Source organism: Lates calcarifer, linkage group LG23 (genome assembly GCF_001640805.2).
Source record: "Lates calcarifer isolate ASB-BC8 linkage group LG23, TLL_Latcal_v3, whole genome shotgun sequence".
Taxonomy (NCBI): Eukaryota; Metazoa; Chordata; class Actinopteri; family Centropomidae; genus Lates; species Lates calcarifer.
The window spans coordinates 14,575,085-14,597,184 of NC_066855.1; the positions used below are offsets into that span (position 1 = coordinate 14,575,085).

The following is a 22,100-nucleotide window of genomic DNA, read 5'->3' on the forward strand; positions in this document are numbered from 1 at the left end:
GCACCTTTAAATAGCTATACGTCCAGTCAGTGTACATACCATCTCCTTATTGGGTGCGAGCATCTCCTCTATCATCATGCTGTCCCGAGTGAACGAGCTCCGGTTCAGCGTGTTGGACCTATCAGAACTGAAGGAACGCAGGCTTGGTGTGGTTGCCGTAGCAGTCACGGATTACCAAGACAACAGTCACAATGATGGAGAGGGAGGTGAGGGAGGAGGGGAGGTGAGGAGGGTGGGAGGGGTGAGGGCGTAAGGGGGTAGGTGGGGTGGGTGGGTAGAAGGTATGAAAGTGAACAGAAAAAACAAACAAAAACACATTAAATGCATGCAGCTTCCAGGAACCTGACCGTTATGCTACCAGTGACAACAACAACAACAAGGCAAGAGAGAACCTTTCTGAGGAGGGAATTCAAAACAAAATCCAACAATAGAAAGAAATAACTGGTGTAGAGCCTACTAATTTGTCTGAGACAACAAAAAACATCTTAAGGAACTGCAAAAATCTAGCCAGTTGTACATCAGTGCTGGCTGATTTTCCAAATAATACTTTTTGTGGTGATGAATGTAGTGCAAAAAAACCCCACTACTTAGTACATTGTCTATGCTTATTCTGACAATTATAGCTCCTTCAGCTTCTTCAACTGGGCTACTCACACCAAGCCAGCACACAGTCTGAATGCCCTAAAAGCCTGAGTGAAGCAGGGTAGCTTATGAACGTTAAGCAGATTACTGTATGATGGACAATGGACACAGCACTAGGACAGGAAGTTCGCATTGGCACTCATGATGAAATGATTTGCAGATATTTAACTGATTCAATTTTATCTCACACTCATGTCTTGGCCATAAATCCACATTAAAGTGTAGATTGTTAAAAGGCTTAAGTTTCTGTCCCAGTGCATTCTTCAGTGACTGTACTCTGTGATGTTGTTTGCGATGGCATGTTGGGAAAAACTTTTATGAGGCAAATAAAGAACATTCCTCAGCAGTGACATGTGATGAATGTTTGCCTGCAACATCATCCACAATTACTGCAGAGCTATTTGCTCTGCACAAGTAAAACGACATGAACCAATTAGTCTATACTCAGAGGAAGTGCTGTGCAGCACAACATGGGAAAAGCACTCTAATTCTGACATGACAAAGCTATGGAAGCTGAGAGCGGCTGTGGTTGCAACAAAATTGTTTTCATCCTATTATCAGGATAATAACTGGACCTCAAGATGACCAGTCCCAGGGAGAGCAGTCCTTTCTCAGAATGTTAATTTACCATTAGTCCTGCTACTTTTCTGAGGATAAAATGTGGTCTCAGGGTTGAAACATAATATTTCTTCAGTTTGTTTGAAGGTAAAGCTAAATACATAAGAAATACATGTTTTATTGGACAGTTTAATTACAGAGCTGCTTCTGTGGACTTTGGGATTCTGATATGTGGAGATATACCACCAGACTCCAATAAAAATTGTATGTGTGTACACAGAAATAAACAGAGGCAGCGCAGATATATATTTTACAGATTGCACAACAGGTCTATCTGTTGCTACCCTCACTGTCAATTCAATTTCTTCCTCTAAAAAGTCTGTTTAGTTTAGTTTTTGCATATGTTGACATATTTGTGGCATATCTGGATTTGAAACCTGTTTTCCCTTGTGCTTGTGCTTTCTTTCTTCGTGCTGAGGGGCCATCTAAGATTAGATTAGAATACTTTGAAAAGGATAGTGGTCAAACAGTCGTTAAGTTCAACTGGGATAAACATGAGCAACAAGCAGTGAATGACTTAGTAACAAGTATTTGCACTTTTCCACTTCCTTTACAGTCAAACTGTTCCTGATTCTTTGTGTATATTTTTGTAACTATATGTATGATGTTACTTTTTGTTTTCTTGTATTATAAATAAAGTTTTTAAAAGTATTTCCACTATTAAAACTGTACTTTTTGAACACGTGAAACCACGTGTTCTTGTATTAAAAGTATATATCCTTCTCCAGAGTAACAGTGCTCGACACAAAGCACAGAGAGATTAGATTATTTTGCACTGTCCATTCTTTGTCATAAACTATATATGACACTAAACTGATGAAGGCAATAGCATCCCTATTGCCTCCAGATATATCAGTTCAGGTCCCTGGAAGCTCGATGACCCCACACAGAAAACCAAAATGATGCAAAAGGCAAAGCTCCACCTTTGTGGCAAACCCCACAAAGACCCAGGCATAAATGATACAGTCAAACACAAAGCAAACACAACAGGCTGTTGAATCCAGCTGAGCTTTTTTAAACTGAAAGAAAGAAACTGGACAAAGATCCCACAAGTGAACCACAGTACACAACACAGTGTCTGATGTCAACATACAACAGTGTTAAACACAACATAAAAAATGCTCAAAATCATCAAGTTAGTAGTCAAACATACTCAGTAAATATGTGTTACATTGGACCACAAAGTCATGATATTGATAGCGACTGGGGTCTGGGGGTGTGGGAGGTGTAGGGGGGAGGGAAAGGTGTGAGATGGGAGAGGTGGGGAGGTGGTGGTGGGGGAAGTGGTGCAGGGAGGCCTCTTCATGCCTTCAGCCTTACCTGACTTTGGGACTAACATTAAGAACGGACATGAGGAGAGAATAAAAGATCATGAACAAACAGAGGAGCGGACAGAGAGATGCAGAGAGGAGAAAAGATGCAGGCTGGTAGAGTGATAGCAGATGCTGCTGACTGACCGACTGACTGACTGTCATCCTGCCTGGCATCCTCACTGTATACTGTCAGCAAATATGGAGCAACATTAGCATTCGCTTGGAGTCATGTCTCTGTCTGCCTGACAAATTAAGACCAGTATTCATCCTCCTTAGCTCTGCTTTGGTCTCTACCAACTCCTGCTGCTTAGATATTTGCCTCTAGCTGCTACGCTCCTCTATGTGCACCCGCGAGACGCTTACATAGTAATTTGATCCATAAAATAATCTGAATTTGCTACACATCTCTTTCTGGCTTCTTTACAGCTGAGACTCATGGGTATTGTAGTCTTCAGAGTCATTTTCCATATCAAACTGACAGAGAAACACACAATATCTCAAGAATAAAGTTGAAATAGTTCCATTGATGGCCATAACACAAGCCTAGAGTATAATCAAATTACCCAGGAGCCTCATGTGTTTCTAAGTTGAAGATATCATTAAAGGAAAACTTTAAAATGAGTCTTTACTGTGGTAAAAGTGCTTCCACAGGCTGCAGCTCCTCCCTCCTCACAACTCTATTGGTTATGCATGTGAAAAACCAAAGAACAAACATGACGTAACTGCTGTTTTGTTTAAATTCATCAATTGATCAGCAAAAATAATTAGAATGGATATAATAACCTATAAAAGGATGTTCAGTTTTTGATATTTTTGTAGATAATTTCCTTCCTAAATTGACTTAAACTGGAAATAATTTGAACCTATCCCTGCAGGAGAGCAGAAATCTGTTAAACCAGTTCTTGCCTTGGGTTACCCATAACATTCACACATCCCCTCCCATTCAAACAGTGTGTGTTGATCTAACCCACTGCTCAAGGCCATGCAATCGAACATGTTTCTAATTTCCTGTGGCTCAGTGTCCATGTGTGTCACTCCTCAGATATTCAATAACCACCTCCCTCTTCAGCGCGCTGCACAAGTGTCAATATTTTCGTGCGAGCAAAAAGTTCAACAGCTACAGAGAGTGAACTATGACCTCCCACTGGTGAGGGGAAAATGTGTATTTGTGTGTGTGGTCAGGGGACAGAATAATGTAAGGCCTCATTGTCATGGTACTACTTCTTGGTTTTATCTGGATAATGAGACTTCAACACTTCAAACAACTTAAAACAACTTCATGTCAGAGTGCTATAAAACCTTCTGCCCTGTTTGTGTGGGAATGTGGTTTTTAGATCATGAGACACAGACTAGTTCATGTGCCTACACTATTACCCTGCCATCCTATTAACCACTGGACGACATTATCAAGGAATCATTGTGTTTCTTGGAGCTTTAAAAGTAACTCTGCCACATGTCTATGTATCTATGGAAATAACGGTAATACCTTAATATAAATAATCACAAACAAAGGCAACAACAGTGGGAATGTAGAGGAGGAGCTAGCATGCTTGTTAACTTTCACTAGATTTTGTTAAATAAATAAATAAAAGCTGATAGTACAACACTACAGCTACGGCAGCTTCCTCTTTTTCAGTTTTAGTTTGAAATATTACAGTTATAAATGCTGGTGTGACCGGGCCATAACATATCTCACAGATCACTTATAATCTTCTAATTCATGACAGCTGTAACTTATGTTATAACATGATATTAAAATGCTAAATGTACATTAACAAACTTGTAGACAGTCATAACACTGATTATGGGCTGGGTTGTGTCTTAGCGTGTCTTACCTCTGTGACCGTGCACCAACACTGAAGCCCATGTAGCCCTCCTGAGGGAGAGAGTCGTCCCCCAGCTCCCGCAGGTCCTGGGGGGCCAGATATTTGTCTGTGTCCCCCGTCATTGCATCGTCACCTAGAGGTTTGAAACACACAGGGCAGAAGAAAGGTTACAAAAAGAAAGCAGAAGTTGTCTTTCCAGGTGTATGTGACCAGAACTTTGCAGAAGTGTACAGAGAATGAGTGATTAATACTCTCCCCTCACTCAATATCTACTGTCCTGCTTCAAGACTTAGCTGTGGCAGTCTGGCTTGACCACCTGGTGTAAAAGTGGGAAATTCTATGAATGGCTCCAGTGAGTGTCGTCTATGGAGACCATTACAGAGAAGCTCTTTTAGACCGACAGATCAATGCAGCCTCTGCCCAGAGGCCGTTTTCCAGTTCAGCTGTAGTCCAACAAACACACACAAACAAAAGTCTTGCTGTCACTAAAAAGCTTTTTGTCTCAGTCCCCCCCGATGACAAAACAGTGTCAACAGTGACCGGTTAGGCTTGCAAACGACAAACAGTGCTGCTGTCAATCACTTTTTACCTGTGGTTAGCTTAGTGAGTTAACAGTAACAGCAATAAAAGCAGTTTACGGTATAAATAAAGTTAAGTTATTGTAGCTTTAGAGCAGGTTTCACTGACAACAGGACAAAGTTTCCAGTAAAAGTGAATAAAAACAGAAGAGCTCGGTGTCATCTCAACAAACAAATCATTCACACTGTAAAGCAAGCGGTTAAAGAGTTGAAACATACATTACAGGCCTAGTAGGAATACAGTTAGCGGCATGTTATTCCCCCTCAGATGTACTGTAGCCTACTGATGAACTGGTGACCACAGAGTTGAAAGAGAGAAGGAAGAAGAGGAGGAGTTAAAAAAGGGGGGTGGGGGGGGGGAGCAAGTGCATGCAGGCGGAGAAATGAAGGGAAAGAAAAGGAAGGCATTCCAGCAACCACAAAGCACCGGAGACCACACCACCACCACCACCACCCCACACATCCCTGTCCCCTCCCCCCCCCTTAAACTTTCCCTCTGACATATTCACACACACACACACACACTTTACAGACCCCATCTGGCGACATTCCAGCCCATTCTCCGGGATCCCCTCTCATTTTAGCTTCAACCCCGAAAAGCAGAACCCCTCCCGAGCGAGCGGCGACTCACCTCCTGCTTTAAAGCACCTCATTTTGCCGGCCGTCCAGTTTGCAGGATTTCACCCCGAACTAACTTTTTCTTTTGACTTGTAACCTCCCTTCAACTCTCTGTCGCTCTCTCCCGCACACACACTCTATCTCTCTTTCACAGCCCGGCGCTCACACAAACAGATCAGCTTTCTCCCGCCTACCCACCCTGCTCTAGGATTATCCAATGTGTGTGTGTTTGTGTGAGTGTGTCTGTATGTGTGTGTGTGTGTGTGTGTGTTTCTGAACAGACACCTAGATCTCTACTGCAGGACAGAAATAGTAAGTGGGTATGTGACTCAGACCAAGTTGTCTAACATCTAAAGTCTACCTATGCAGTGATTATAGGAGTATATACAGTGCAGTAAATATCCTCACAGCTCTCCTAAACTTTATCTTGATCTTGCAACTGTATACTTTGTGGTTTGTGCACTGGTTTGTTTATTTCATTTCTGCTTTTTCTTTTCTCTCCTCCTCTGCTCTACCTGTCTGTCTGCTCATTTGTCTCTCCATCTACTAAATAGCACACATTCTTTGCTGTCAAGATGCTAGCTCATAACATCCTGCTTCCTTTTGATCTCTGTATTTTCGACTCACTCTGCCAGCTGCTTCTGTGAGTCAACTCACATGTCAGACAGCTTGTGTTTTTTTGTCACCTCTCGCTGTGGCAGTGATTGCAGAAATTCAGAACTAAGCATCCATCTCCGTCCGGGGTTGACTCACAGTATTGGTCTGCTTGTCTTTGCATTGCTACTACTGCAGCTGTTAGACTCTGGTGCATTCAAGTCTGGCTTTACTAGTGTAAACTATTTCTCATAGCAAAAATATTAAAATTCTCAGCATCTAACAGAGCTGTTTTAAGTCTTCTGGGAAGTTTTCAGTCTGTCTGAATAAAAACCATTATACACCCATCCCAAACAAAACTGTGAATCTTTTGTTGTAGAATCTTGTGTCATCAGTCCAAAACTGTGAGTCCTAGATTGCTCTGCCATGGTGATGAGTGCCAAAAATTTAGGTTAAAAAAAAAAAAAAAAAACACTGTACAACTCACACCTACAAACTAGCCAATCAGAACACAGCATAAAATGATGCAGAGTGCTCCTGCTACATGCACGTGCAGTTACTTTGCAAGTCTGAGAAAAGCAGTCCACAGCAGCGATTAAGTCATCATCACTGTCAAAATGGCGACCACTGAGCTCCGTCTTCATCTTGGTGCAGAGGTAGTAGTCTGAGGGTGCTGCATGCTGATTTGTAATTTTCAATTACCCAAAACAGCAACACCACAAAAGTTATTAACTTATTTGTAATAGTAATTATGCAGAAATTATTATGATTATTTAACTGCACCTGCATCACAATGAGAGTTGTTTAACTCATCTCCTTCTAACTTAGGCCACAAACGTATCAATCTATCGTAAGCACATTTCTGAATGAAGTTAAAAACAGTGTCTGCGACCAACACTTGTGTTTTTGTTGCATTTAGGAAAATGAGAGTAGTACAGATGGCTCATGCAAGTTGTTGAATTGTCTTACATACCTACATACGTATGTATGTTTTTTTAAATCACCTTTTTTTTAATAATCCCTCATTACTTTTATTTAATGTAATTCTTCTTATATCGTCCTGAGTTTTTAGGAGAGGTCTTTGAATAAGCTTTGTGTTCCCACCTCTCCTGCACAACTTCTTGTTTATTTTATATTATTTGTTCATCTTAGTGCATATAGGTAAAAGTGCAGGTCTTTGTTTATATAAATGTATATGTTAAAGGTCAGATTTTTTTTTCTTCTTAAGTCTGACTCAATTCTAAATGTAAAACTATCAATATAAGATGATATTAGTGACAGTATATTGATCAGATGCCATTTGACAAATGAGCTGACTGCCCTCTTATTAACAGTGCTGGTATAGTTGCTATATTTAGAACATCAAATGCTGAAACCAAAGACGGCCATGAAGGACTAAGGATGAAAACATAGGACTGAGTTTGGTTCTCCTCCTAAAAACAACACTGGAAACAGATGATTTAATACAAGATCAATTATCAGAGCAAGTGGGAAACTTTGCTCTAATATAAGCAAACGTGTTGTAACTATGTTATTGTATTATAAATACTGGAGCTATCTCATGATTCAGATTTTATATCCATGCTGACCACATATCAATTAACTTTACAACTCTGGAAAAACTCTCACAACAGTTCACCAAAGACTTCACTGGGTTTGTGGACTGTCCAGATTTAGATCATGGACTGTGTGTGTGTTATTGGAGATGTTAATCATTGCTGTTACTCAGCTGGTATGTGAGCTTGTGTGTGTACGTGTGTGTGTGTGTGTTTGCGGGCCTAGAGTTACACGTGATGTATTTTTAGATTAGAAATTAAAGGTGGACACTCTGCTAAAGCTCTACAACCAAAACAACAACTCGCACACAGCTTCAGAGCGAGGGCAAACATGCGCATGTGTTTGTGTTACATTATACTGCATAAACAACGCATTCAATTTAAATGATAGGCAGCAGAGGTCATCTCTGACCATTGGAAAGTTTAGTTCCTATCAGTTTAGCTGTACCACTTTAAATCTGGTTATTAGAGTTAGTTGCAGTGAGGTTGCCATTTTTCAAACTTACAGGAGTAGCTGATGCAGATATTTCCAACATCCATCTCTGTTTAAACAAAGCAGAAAAACACCTTCAACCATTTATCCTCTGATTTTTGCAGCCTGGATTCACCCTTTGGAATATTCTGAATATTTTTGTAATTATGCATGAATGGAGCACCTGGGACATGAGGCCCTTCTCTTCAACTAAATGACTACATATTGGACATTTTTCAATCATGTTGCCTCTTTCTCTTCTTGCTATCTCACTTCACCTTTTGTGAACAAACCTACACCCTTGTTTACTGAAAAAACACGTGCTTGATCATGCTTCATCAGTAACAATAAACATAATCCTTGATTTTTTTTGACACAGTAGCTGAACTTATTCAAAAGCAGCCACCTCTTAGCTGCTCGCCCTTTGTGGCACATGATTTTTAAAAACTTTTTCTACAGTATAATAGATGAGATTAGAAAGAAAAATGAGTTCCTCATCTCCAAATCTTTCTGCAGAACCAGTTGAGCATTAGGCTGAAAGCTAGATAACATCTGTTATGACAAACTTTGAGTTTATATCTCTGGAATCATTGACTAAGTTGGTGTTTGCTACAAAAAACTTCCTCCTGCCTCCTCCACCCTCTACCAGCTTAACTTCCCAAAGATCCTGTGAGTGTTTCCTCTGTTTCTGTCTCATTCTCATTTTCTCTTTCTCACCATCTACTGCAAGCTCAGCAGACATCACCTAAACATTCAGAGCTAAGGTATAATTCATGGGACAGACCCACAGTTCTATATAGAGATGTATGTTCCATTATATTACATAAATATTGTATTAAATATAGATGACAGAAGCAGAGGTTGTCTCTGACCATTAGAAACTGTGGCGCACCTGGTCATTTCGTAATATCTGTTCACACACGTGTGTAACCACTGTGGGAACATAAACTGTTTAGATTGTGCTGACGAAACATGGAGTTCTGCAGGCTGCTGACATTTAGCAGCTATAAAAACCAGCAACTGCAGACAGCCAGAAGCATGTGACAACATAAAAATGAAAGCCTACCATTCTTTACCATGAATGCAGACTGTTTAGAAAAAAACACCGGAGGGGGAGGATGAGCCAAGCGAAAATGAAACAAGCTATTGATTGTAAAATCTCTATCTATCAACTCCTGGTTTTTCCCTGTTCCCCAGTCTGCATCTCATTAGAGATAGTGAGTGAAAAGTTCAGACTCAGCCACTTTTGAACCAGACCACGCATGCACACACGCACACACACACACACACGCACGCACACACACACGCACAGAGTCCAGCAGCTGACACCATGTTTGCTTTGGCTCAAATGTGTGAAGCTACAATGGAAGCGTCACCAACAAGCCTCCGAAGACAAAGGATCAAGTGTGTGTGTGTGTGTGTGTGTGTGTGTGTGTGTGGAATCTACTCTCCATGGCGTGAAAAGAAAAAACTGTTACACGCTCCACAACGCCATAAGCAGACAGTTGGCATGGCAACCCTGCAGGAAGGCATATTCCCCTGCATTTTGATGCATGAAAATTCTGGAGGCTTTACAACAACACGGCATGAGAGAGAGAGATTCGAAGGGGGAAGCACTCACTACAGTGGAAAAAGTAACTAAGAACACTAAAAGCTACAATTTAAAAGCTCCCATGGTACTTTACTACTTTCAATTAAATAAAGTACATGAAAATCTTGACACCACTAATATAAGGTTAACTGAAAAATGAAAGAGAAACCAGAGATGGAGAACGTTAAGAACAAAGGACTGACATGCAGAGAGAGTTATGAAGAGAGGAAAAAAAGAAGTGAGGATTTAAAGAATAAAACAACAAAGAAAAATTAAAAATACCTTCTTCCACATCAGATAAATAGTCCTCTGAGATCATTTCGGGGACATTGGCTTTATGGACTGTGTGATTGGGATGGAGGAGAAGGTTAGAGAAAAAAGGAAACCAAAAAAATATGGAAAATGATATCAATAACAAAATCGTAGACAAAGAAAGAAAAGTGATTAATGTACATTGAAAACTATGTGTTTATATTTGTTGGATATATTGCTTTCGAAATAAAGGCTTAAATCATAGTCATGACTGAAACTAAAATGTCAAATGATGAAATAAAATGAAACATATTGGCTGTTTCACCTGATTACTCAGCAGCAGCAACAAAATAACTGTTTCCTTGACAACAAAGGGAAAATTTGGCAACGAGGAGACGAGCCCTGGCAATCAGCCTGAAACGCCAAATTATGACTCAACCTGAGATTTTACAGGTTTTGGCTCTTTCTCCAGGGTTTTGTGACTGAAGTCAGTTCATATGGGGGGGGAGAACTGTTTCAAATGCGTGGATTTAAAGTGATACAGAGTGAATCCTTACCCTCATCATCAGACATGTCAAGCACCTCATTCATGGTCTCTGGAACATTCATCTTGTGCTTCTCTGTCACCGTCTGTTGAACAGAAAATAGTTAATAATTACTGCAAATATCATCAAATCAAAGCTGATATTCAAATTACCCAAGCCAGCATGAACAAATAAAAGGAAAACTATAAAGAAGGCTGGTAAATTCAGCATCACAAAGGGGTTTAGTTAAACACATGTCACATACAGGGTAAAAAACTATTCAAAAAATCAGCATTAGTGTAAAAAGTAACGCCTGCATGCTGACGTCAAGCAACAAAATTTATTGAAAAAGACAACTGATCTTCGTCAGCACCATTTTTAAGAATTTTTAACATGACAAAGATCTAACCGAGATCAAAACGTCATCTTTCTGAATAACTTCTGTGGCTTGGACTTGGACATGAATTCAGCATTATGCAAACTTCCACATCATTAAAACAAAGTTGTGTCACGCTCAGCATTCTGCTCTGAATTTGAACAGTTTGCATTCACCACTTAATTTCAGTCACTTCTACTTTACTGTTTTTTTCTGACCTTAAACTGCTCTATTGACACACTTCCTGCCGTTGTTTCACACTAAAAGCCTTTTTTATATAACTTTTTTTTCATGTATGCTATGTGTGTATATATGTGCATATAACTTTGTAGGTATACTTTTTTTTCTTTCCTGTACTCCTGTACTAGCTGTACATAAATGTCATTTCTTGGAGACCTGGTTGCAGAAACACATACGCACCTGAGTGGTCAAAGTTTCCTCTGTGACCACTTTGAGTGTGTCAACTACAGAGATGTAGCCGAGCCTCCGGGCAATGGACAGAGCACTGTTCCCATTCTGGAGGAAAAAAAGTAATGAGTGAGTCATTTGTTTGAAACACTCAACAGTATCAGAAAATAAAACCAACTCTTCCTCTCAGCACGAGCTTGGCTAATATTTAGAGTTTGATGTGGAGATGTGTTTTCTAATATAGAGGCCAGATTGCAAGCAAGAAATTTCCCTGTGTGCATGTGTACTGACAGCGGTGAGTTCGTTGGGAGATGCTCCATGATGAAGCAGCAAGTTGATGATGTGTGTGTGTCCCTGCTGTGCAGCCTGATGGAGAGGGGTGTAGCCGTTCTGCAGAGGAGGTAAAGAGAGACGAAGGTTAGAGATTGAAACAGTTACACAACAGCAGAATGCATTTATGCTACACCCACTGACTTGAACATTTAGTGACATACAGTGAATATACACTGTTTGAAGAGATATGCAGTTGCTCAACTCTTCACATAGCTATAAAGGTAATGAACACACATATACATACACACACACACACACACACACACACACACACACATGAAACCGTTACCTTGGTTTTAGCGTTGACCTTCGCCTGATTTTTTAGCAGGAAGTTGACCATCTTCACGTTGCCGTAGTGACAGGCCACATGTAGAGGAGTGTATCCCAGCTGATGGCAAAAAATAAAATAATTACTGTTCACTAATATTCTGTCACTCTGTAATCCCACAATTCAGTCCAGTTGTTGGTGGGAGTGAATCTATAGGCTGGTTTTAGGACCAATAGTAATCATCAAACATGAAGATGTTCACGTTTCTGAAATGTTGGATCCAGATGTGAATATTATCATTCATGTTAAAACACTAAACAGTTGTGGCAGAACCTCCACATGAAAGTTATAATGTAATATTAACATCCCACATCTGATAATATTAAGATGAATATTTAAAAATTTAAATTTTTGTTTAATGTGTGACTTGAACGATAATCACATCAGCTCTCAAGCAGACACAAGCATCATTACCTTGGTCTCAGGGTCGACAATAGCTCCCTGGTTGACTAAGACCTCAGCAACGTTGACTTTATCCTCCTGGGCAGCCAGGTGGAGCGGGGTCAGACCAGACTGAAGACACAGATGGAGAGAGAGAGAGAGAGAGAGACAGTTAAATACAGTTACATACATGGAGGCAAAGAGACGATTAAATACACAAAAAGATGAAGGGTTAGAAAGGTTTCTAATACAGTATGATATAATCAAGAGGAAAGAAATGAAGCTTGTTTAGAGCAGGATGACAGGTTTGTGTATTATGGTGATGAATCACAAGAGACAGGAAACATTAAAAACTGGATGCCAACAGAAGTAAATAACAGTCTTGGATAAAAACACTGTGATTTTTAAAGTAAAATGAAGGCCCTGGCCATTAAACAAAGTTTATAGCACACACTGTAAATATTACTTTCACGTTTTAAGTATCCCTTCTACCTGTAAGACCCATGCACCTATACAAAGACAGACATCTGTAATGACTTTTCACACAAGGATCTCACCTTGTTGCCCATGTTAATGGGAGCGTCTCGTGCCAGCAGCAGCGTCACTATGTCCACGTTGCCTTCCTGTGCCGCGAGGTGCAGTGGAGTGATTCCCTTGGCGTGTTACCGTGTTGGTGGAGGCGCCGTACTCCAGTAACGTGGTGGTTATCTCCATCTGATTCTTCTTAGCTGCAATGTGGAGCGGTGTGTAACCGTTCTGGGTGCAGAGATACAGAGAAGAATGTTTATTTGTTTCCCTCCAAATATACTCAGAATCTAATTCTCAGTTAGTTTAAATAAAACAAAATTAAAACTTTTTTCTCAAGTCATAAAGGTACCATGATGATCATATGATCATATCACATGAAAACAAGTTATGACAATACATTTTGCAACTCTTACTATTTTTATTCATTGTCTCACTTCTATTTTGGGGATAATGATGCTCTAAGTTTTGGACCTACAACTCCAATAATTTGGGGCTTTGAGGGAACTGTACAGTGTTGCTATGGAGTCAGTGAGTTATTCACAGTTAGACAAACTGCCACCTATCCATTAAAAAACACAAACAAACATTAAACATTAAAAGTATGCCAAATTAGATATCAAATGTTCCTGTTTGCAGTGTAATGATGGATGTACAGACAACTACCACTGGATCAATTTGATCCAAAAGAAAACGAACAAACAAACAAAGAGTTGTTTGACATTTTGAGACATAAACTTATCATTTTCTTGCTGAGTGTTTAATATAAAGCTACTGCCAGGAGACAGTTAGCTTGGCTTGGCATAAAGACTGGAAACAGGGAGAAACAACTAGCCTAGCTCTGTCTGAAGATAAATCAGACACAGTCTGCTCTGTTCTATCTCATTTGTTTACTCTGTACAAAAGCCAAAGTGTAAAAAGACAGATATTCAAATAAAACCATATCTTGTTCTTTTTGCTAGGCTAAGCTGTAGCTGCACATTTACTGTCTGGTGATGAGAGTGGTATCAATCTTCTTAATTGTCTATGTGTATTTCTCAAATGCTGAACTATTCTTTTACATTAATGAGTCCAGGAAAATTAAAAACTAGATGTGAAGAACTGTTTTCTGTTGTGTTATTTTGGATTAAGTTACAGTATTATGATGTTAATCGATATCAGAAAATGATTGTTTTGTCTTCTTAAAATGTGTAGAAGAAAAAGTTAACGGAGGCTTGCTGATTTTGCTGATTTCAGTGGCAGCTCTTTCAGGAGAGTTAAACTGGCCAATCACAATGCATCACTCCATTGTAGAACATGGTGTAATGTGGGTGACTGAAACTAGGTCAGCCTGCTTTCACCCCGGGCCAAAGAGAGAGTGAGGTTTTGGTGCATTAATGCATTAAGGAACATTCAATTCCACCTCCTATGACACACACACACACACACACACACACACACACTTTGACTGTCCCTTACCTTCGCAGCAGCGTGCGGTGAAGCTCCCTGGTTCAGCAGGAGGAGCGCCACCTTCTGGTTATCATAGTGTGCTGCCACATGCAGTGGAGTTAGTCCACTCTGTTCACACACACAAGCATTGTTAAAACGGTGATAAAAGAGAATACTGTGAGAGCTTTGATTACACAAAACAAACATGTAGACAGTTAATGTGATGCTGTGCATGTGTGTGTATAAGAGTGCATAAAAGAGTGAAGACAATTTTACTGTGTCCTGTTCTGTACATGGGAGCTCACACACACTCTCTTTTTGTCTGAATCATTCTCTCTCAGGCACACACCATCGCTTAAAGCGTGCATTACCTTCCCAGCAGCATCAGGCAGGGCGTTTTTCTGCAGAAGAAGGTTGGCAACCTCGATCTTCCCGTATTTTGCTGCAACGTGCAAAGGAGTGAAGCCCTTCTGGAGAGGCACACAACAACCGAGAAGAACATTAAACCAAATTTAATACAGAATCTAATCTGAGAAGCTCCATGATTGTCAGAATAGTTAGTTACACTTCTCATATGAATTAGTTTTCTATACCCGGCTGCCCCACAGAGCCATATGTGTTTGATCAGTCTTGCAGGGTTATGTCATGACAGCATGGAGAACTGATTACTTAAAAATGATGAAACACAATATGGACCCAGGGTGTGGAAGTGGGATGTGTGTTGTGTTGTGTGTGTTACATCAGATTCTTCAGCTATGAGGCAACATAGATTCGTGACCATGGTTCAAAATGAACTCCAGTGCAGACAGACCTAACAAGAATGCACACATCTTTTTATTTATTTATTTAGCATTTTTCTTCTAATTAAATCATTGGCAACAACTACACTGCACAACTGTTATGAATTCAATGAACTTTTGTTCCTGGCCGGTAGCACCCTAAAAACAAGAGATTTCATATAAAGGCAATGAGTGGGGCCTGTTCCTCTCTTTCTTTCGCCAACCAGTCATGAAAAAAAGTGACCAACATCATAGTTAGGGTTTCGGGACTTTCCTCAAAGTGCTGAAATCTGTTGCCATAAAACGCTCCATTGCAGTTTAAACTGATGTTTTGAAATGAGTAATGCATAATGAAAACTGAGCCAAACCTGGACAAATAACTCCTCCAGTAACAGTGTTTTCAGACTCTGGGCTCTAATTTTGGCAAAACATTATTATGACCCAACTCTTCCATTGGCAGACAGTCAACTGTAACTGGTATTTCCCAATCCCTCTGATTTTAGTAATTCAAAATAGTACATTTATGCAGCATTCATGCATTAAGAAAAAACATTCCAAGCGCTTCCTGCTGCAGAGGAACAACACTAGTTTAGCAGCAGCAAACCAGATCTAGAACTCTGTTCCTCCTCCTGTGTTTTATGGGCCAGTATTTGTGTATGCACATATTAAACATGTAAATATTGTACTTTTTATTTATATATATCTAATATAGTTAATAGTCACCTTGCATATTTTGCAAATCATTTCTAAAGAAAAGCTTCTGACTAAAAGCGTGTTTTTTGTATAATTCTATTTGAGCAATCCACCTTTTTCTTTCAGATTTCATGATACAGAAGCAAATTTGAGAACATTGTTTAAGCTTTGAAATTAAAAATAATTTCACTGAGTAGAAACATAAGGTTTTTAGAATCAATTGTAGGCATAAAAGTCTGTGTGAAATTGGTGGTTTTTGTTGATTAATCAACCCAACTTTTTATTTATTTTATAAGTTTAAATTACTTCCACCTACACCAACGATAAAAAATACATATAAATGCATTATTGATAATAATCCTACGATATATAAAACACTGTAATAGGGATCATTTTTGTGTTTATGCTTATTGAATATTTTTCCTTTTCTTACTTTATTTATATTTGGCTTGTAATACTGAAGTACATTTACTAGAGTAACACTTTAAATTCAGGGATTTTACTTGCAATGCAAAATTATTTTTATTAAATAAATAAGGTTTGAGCTCTTCTTCCACTTTAAAGGAGTAGTAGTAATCCTCTGGCTTTCCCATTCTATATTTGTATGTAAACACAAACAGATATTTTCTTGTGTGTGTGTGTGTGTGTGTTTTATATTTACCTTAGTCGTAATGCCCAGACTAGCTCCTTGGTCCAGCAGTGCTGCAGCCACATCTCGGTGTCCCTCCCTGGCGGCCAGGTGTAAAGGTGTGTATCCGGAGCTGGTTGTGGCATCTGGGCACGCTCCGTTGGACAGCAGCTGGTGGACAATGTCTTGTTTACCAAGGCGGCTTGAGATGTGCAGTGGAGTCTGGTCGTCCTGATGACAAACAACCAAGCAAACATAGACAACAGCTTATTAATATCTAGAAAACAATGTGGTCAGAGTAAATGTTTGCTTAAACCTGTGAAAACTGATTTTTTTGGCCACCTGGGGGGCAACGGTTGTAAACTCAACATCGACATATAATTTTTTAAGTTGATATCTCAAAGTTGGAGCAAACAGCTGCTTATTTATGTAGCAACATTATAATTCATATCAAGTGGTGTTTCTGACCACCTGATGAGTATAAGTCCAATATTCACGCTCTTTCAGCTCTGGTTTTGGTCTCTACCTCAAATATCTCTTTAGCTGCTAAATGCTCCACTGTGGTCACCAGCTGGTCTCTAACTGTGTCTGTCTGCTGTTTGCTGCTGAGCAGGTAGTGGACAGTGGGTTTTTAGAGATTTTTCACTGATGATAGATGCTGCTGAAAACAACCCTATGAGAATAGTGATAGTGAACTAAATTGTAACGTTGTGGTCCGGACAGAATTGAGCTCCATAAAGCTGAGAGGCGCTGCAGAATCAGGTAACAATTCTCTGTAGTGACCTCTTTCACATGGTCACATTATTTTCACATTGATTGCTTTGTTTGTCCCATTCTTTGTACTTCTGGGGTATTTTATGTACAATCTGTATCCCAGAAGTCATCCATTTTCAATATTCAGGCAACTCAGAATGATAATTTCCTCAGATATAATGAGTGGGACTGGTTTTGCTAGTGGATTACACTTCAAAAAATAGGACTTTCTCTAACATAATAGGTCAATTCTAAAACAAGGAAAATGAATGAAAATAGCAGTATATCTAAGCAACCAAATTCTGGTTTCTCCATCCAAAAGTCTGAGCAAGACAAAACCTCAAACTGGAAACAAGAGGAATAGTTCTGCACTGTAGTCACTCAGTAATTAGACACGTGCAAAGACAAAACCATGCTCTTACATACAACAATACTGTGCTGTGTCCCAAGCAGACATACATAGATACTACACACACACACACACACGTACACAGAAACTCAATGGGTTCAGTGTATTTTCTGTGGAAAAGAATGTTTGTGTTTTGTCTGAAGTCAGATGTGACGTGGTCTACCTTGGCCTTGGCATCCACTCGAGCTCCATTCTGGACCAGATATCGGACCACATTTGACTGCCCTGCTCTCGCTGCCATGTGGAGCGCTGTCTCCCCCCTCTGACTCACACACACAGACACACACAGACAAGAGAGAAAGGGAGGGATTAGTAGTTATTCCAAAGTTTTGAGACTCTCTCCTCTGCCCTCCTTCCTCATGAAAGTCTCCCTTTCTGTTAAGATGAACAGAGAGAAAGAAAGAGAGAGAAAGAAAAAGAGAGAGAGACCCCCTCGCTCTCCACACCCAGCTCACCATAATGACGTCCCATAATGCTCTGTTTCTACGGTAACCTGGCCACAGACACAGCGTGGGCGACCAAATACTTGGGGTTGAAGAGTTGACTGTGCAGAGCTCTTCCCCCCCTCTCTGTAAGCTCACTCACTTTCTGCTCTTTCTCCCTTCTATCTCTCTCTTCCTCTTTCTTTTATCTTTCGCCGTTAATGTGATTTAAGAGTTAACAGGGTCAGTAGTAGCATTTGTAGCCTCTATAGAAGAGTGTTGATGGACACATGGCATTAATATACCAGTACTTTCTCCTGACTTACAAGGGGTTGGAGGTTATGGAGGAGTTTGCTACAGCATAACATAGCATAAACATGCAGTGTAGCATGAAGTCATTTGGGAGAGGTGCTCAGATTGTTTATTTAAGTAAAAGTTCCAGATGCAAAATGTAAAAAAATACTCCATTACAAGTCAAGATCTTTCATTCATTCTACTTAATCCTGCAATGACTGATCGTTTAGCCACTTTGAAGCAGTGGAGTCGTGAACACAATATCATCACCAACATGTTGACTCGCAGTCACATATTTACACATCCACATTAGCTCTCATTTGCAGCTTTGTTTGTGTCCACCGTATTAAGTCCAATATTCCCTGATTCCCTTTTAGAGTTTGAAAAGAAATTAGGGATCTCCTGAACTCACCACATTGCTTGTATTTGGTGAAGCCCCGTGGTTGATCAGTTGGTGGACAATGTTTTCATGTCCCATAAACGCTGCGACGTGGATCGGAGTCAGACCAGACTGGAGAATCAGAACCAGAAGAATATTCTGTTAAGTATGAATGTCTACAGTCTTCAAGAGCTGTTTTTTGCAGGTAGTGTGAGTGCAAGGTAGTGAAGAGAAAACAGCTGACTACTGCTGCCAAAAAATACACCATGAGAGTGAACCAAAACAGTAAAGCTGGGAGCCAGACAGACAATACAACAATGAGCTGAAGCTCAATATAGAGCCGAGGAGAGCAACAGATCCAGGTGATAATTCTCTCTGGCCTCATCATATTAGTGACCCCATTCACGTTCTTATTTGATACACAAGTAATAGATATAACCACCTTAAAACAAGCTGAAATTATTACATTATATTATTAGAATGATTTGGTAAGATTAAGATCTTTTTCTGTGTCTGCAGCATTTGAAATCTTCAGTCTGTCAGATAAATGCAGTAGAATAAAACGTTTCCATCTGAACTTTCCTGGAGCTGAATTATAAAGTAGCAGAACATTAAAATGTACAAGTAAATTACAAGTGTTGTAAAACTGTTCTTAAAGTACAGCTCTTCTTTCCACCACTGTGAGAACAAATTGAACCCAGGTGAAACGCTGCGCAAACAGAAAACTTGCCGACGCTGTCTTGTGATGCTCCCGGAAGTTCATAGAGCAGAAGAACAAAACACTCAAAGTCAACAGCTTAAAAAACAACTGACACCGCACTGCTTTCATGACATACGCAGATACTCTACACACATACCTCAGTGACTGCCTGTATGGATGCTCCATGCTTCAGAAGTAGCTCCATCACCTTGACTCTGTTCTTCTTGCAGGCAATGTGCAGGGGAGTGAAACCATTCTAAAAGACAGAAAACAAAATAAATGCAACTTAAAGTGTAAAAATAGTCCAAAACCTTGTGTGTTTGTGTGTTTCTAGGTCTTGCACAACTGGTGGAAGACAAATCTGGAACTCCAAATGGAAAAAACAGTACAAAGGGGGCACCTTCTTTCCTTTATCCCCCTCCTCTTCCCTCTTGCCCCTTTTCTTTCACTCTTTCTCTCAACCCTTCTGCATGCAAACCAGACAAGCATGTGTGGAAATAATTGACTCGACTGTAAGCTGTAAAAAAATAAAAAAGTACGCTGCACTGAAATAGATACTTTTCTTTACAACTCACTCTTCTCTCGCCAGCTCATACACTCTGCCCCCTCCCTCCCTCTCTTACTTACTCCTGACTTTGAGGTTTCTGGCTCAATCCTATGACTTCATTTTCCTCTCCATGTCCTTTTTTCCTGCTCATTCTCTCTGGCTATAAAGTCCCAGTGCTCTAACCACACCCAGACTTCTCCCATTACAGAACAGAGATGGTTGTCTTAACACCAAAGACCGTGGCTGTGATTGTAAAGTCTCTTTTTGTCTCCTTGTCTGCTTCCTTCATTCATTTTCTTCATGTTCTCTCTCCTGTGCTGTGTCTTTTCTTTTCCATGTAAGTCCCATATTTCTCTGATTTTTGTTGTAAACAAACAAAAATTAGGGATAAAGAGGGAGGTAAGGAGGAAAAGAAAAAAAAGGAGGGAGAGAGGAAATGAGAGACATGAAAGGAAGGAAGAAATTTTTGGTTGGTTGGGAGATTAAATCATCAAGACCTGAATGCAACAGTTAAACGTTCCACTGGCACAAACTTGAGCAACACTGCAGCTTCAATTCAAGTCTCTGCAGAAATTCATTCATTTTACACAGAGACACTGCTCTATCACTTTTCTCTCTCTCAAGTCTTCTTTCAAACATGAACCTCAGTCCAATTAATGTAAAGGCACAAGGTAAATACACAGAGGGAGATAAAATGCACTTCCTATTCTGTCCTCTAAGAGCACGGTTTATTATAATTTATGAGAAGGAAAGGAATAAAAGAAAAATGTGTTATCATTGATTGTTGCACCTTATGCATCTCCGGAAATTTCAAAATTTTCATTTCTGCATCCACCATCAAAACTAGGAGTTTACAGCCATGCTAGAGGCTCTGTGAGGCTGAGCTTAGACACAGCAGTGCTTTGCGATGGCAAGGCTAAAATGCAGATGTTAAACAGATGTAATGTTTACCATATCCAACATCCAACATTTAAACATGCTGATGACAAACAGCTGATAGGAATGTAATTAGTTTTTCAGGTATTAATGTACTGGACAAATTGAAATTTTGATCTTACGTGAATGTGTGTACCAAGTTTCATGGCAATCCATCCAATAGTATCGCAAATATGAACCAGCAGGATGCATCATCTGGGGAAAGTCTTCACAGCAATACCTCCAAAAGTTGTTGAGATATTTTAGTCTGAACCCAAAGAGGTGGGCCGACTGACCAATGATAACAATACTTCTTAGGGGAGCTGTGGGGTTGATCTGATTGGTTAATGTCCCTCACTCTCATGATGATTATTAAGACTACTTAATTAAAGCTACTTCTCTATACCCCCCAAACATCCTCCTCATCCTCACCAGTGCCTTTGCGTTGGGGTTGGCCTTCTTGTCCACGATGACTTTTGCCACCTTGTAGTGTCCACAGTGGGCAGCCACGTGCAGCGCTGTCAGGTAGTCATTGGTCACATCGTCCACAGGCACCTCATGGTGCAGCAGCAGCTGGACGCAGTTGAGGTGGTCACCCTGCGTTGCCATGTGGAGTGGAGACAAACCGTTCTGGAGGGAAAACAGAGGATATAGTTGTTGTAAATCTAATCAGAGCAAGACAAGGGCATAATTCTTACTGCTTGAGAGAATTGTTAAAAATAGGTAGGGCAGAGTAAAAGAAAATACAGAGAAGCACAGAGACACAGTTTAAAAAATGAAGCAGGTAAGTGAGAGTAGAAAACAGCAAGACAGAGGGTATGAGAAGACGCAAAACAGAAAAAGAAGATGCAGGAGAAATACCTTGGTCTTTGACAGTATAGGAGCTCCTCTGTCCAGCAGCATCTCCACCACCTGCTCATGACCACTCCTGGCTCCACAGTGGAGAGGAGTCAGACCGTCCTATGAAGACCAACAGTGCACTGTAGGTACAGCAGCTTCAGTCTGACACTCAGCTTTGAACTTAATACCAGTGAAACCCTCACTACAGGTGACCCTTCACTCCCACACAGCTGCAGGATGGTCTTCATGATTTCATTACATTTGAAGGATAACATGTTTGTCTATTGGCTGGGAAAACCTTCAGCTAAATAATACATGGTGGGAAAACGTATAACTAAAATGATAATATAGGTATTTTTTTTGTGCCAATGTTAGAAG

At 40.1% G+C, this 22,100-nt stretch overlaps 1 protein-coding gene across 1 annotated transcript in view; it reads right to left on the reverse strand.

Annotated features, from left to right (window-relative positions):
• Nucleotides 1-22,100, reverse strand: part of LOC108894801 (ankyrin-3-like) — a 108,675-nt gene that overhangs the window by 40,712 nt on the left and 45,863 nt on the right. Inside the window, 17 exon segments of the mRNA XM_051066325.1 lie at nucleotides 40-142; nucleotides 4,409-4,532; nucleotides 10,618-10,690; nucleotides 11,381-11,476; nucleotides 11,660-11,758; nucleotides 11,991-12,089; nucleotides 12,444-12,542; nucleotides 12,968-13,063; nucleotides 13,065-13,166; nucleotides 14,394-14,492; nucleotides 14,735-14,833; nucleotides 16,497-16,694; nucleotides 17,789-17,887; nucleotides 18,754-18,852; nucleotides 19,578-19,676; nucleotides 21,315-21,512; nucleotides 21,744-21,842. Of these exon segments, the coding sequence (XP_050922282.1) occupies nucleotides 40-142; nucleotides 4,409-4,532; nucleotides 10,618-10,690; nucleotides 11,381-11,476; nucleotides 11,660-11,758; nucleotides 11,991-12,089; nucleotides 12,444-12,542; nucleotides 12,968-13,063; nucleotides 13,065-13,166; nucleotides 14,394-14,492; nucleotides 14,735-14,833; nucleotides 16,497-16,694; nucleotides 17,789-17,887; nucleotides 18,754-18,852; nucleotides 19,578-19,676; nucleotides 21,315-21,512; nucleotides 21,744-21,842 (1,881 nt within the window).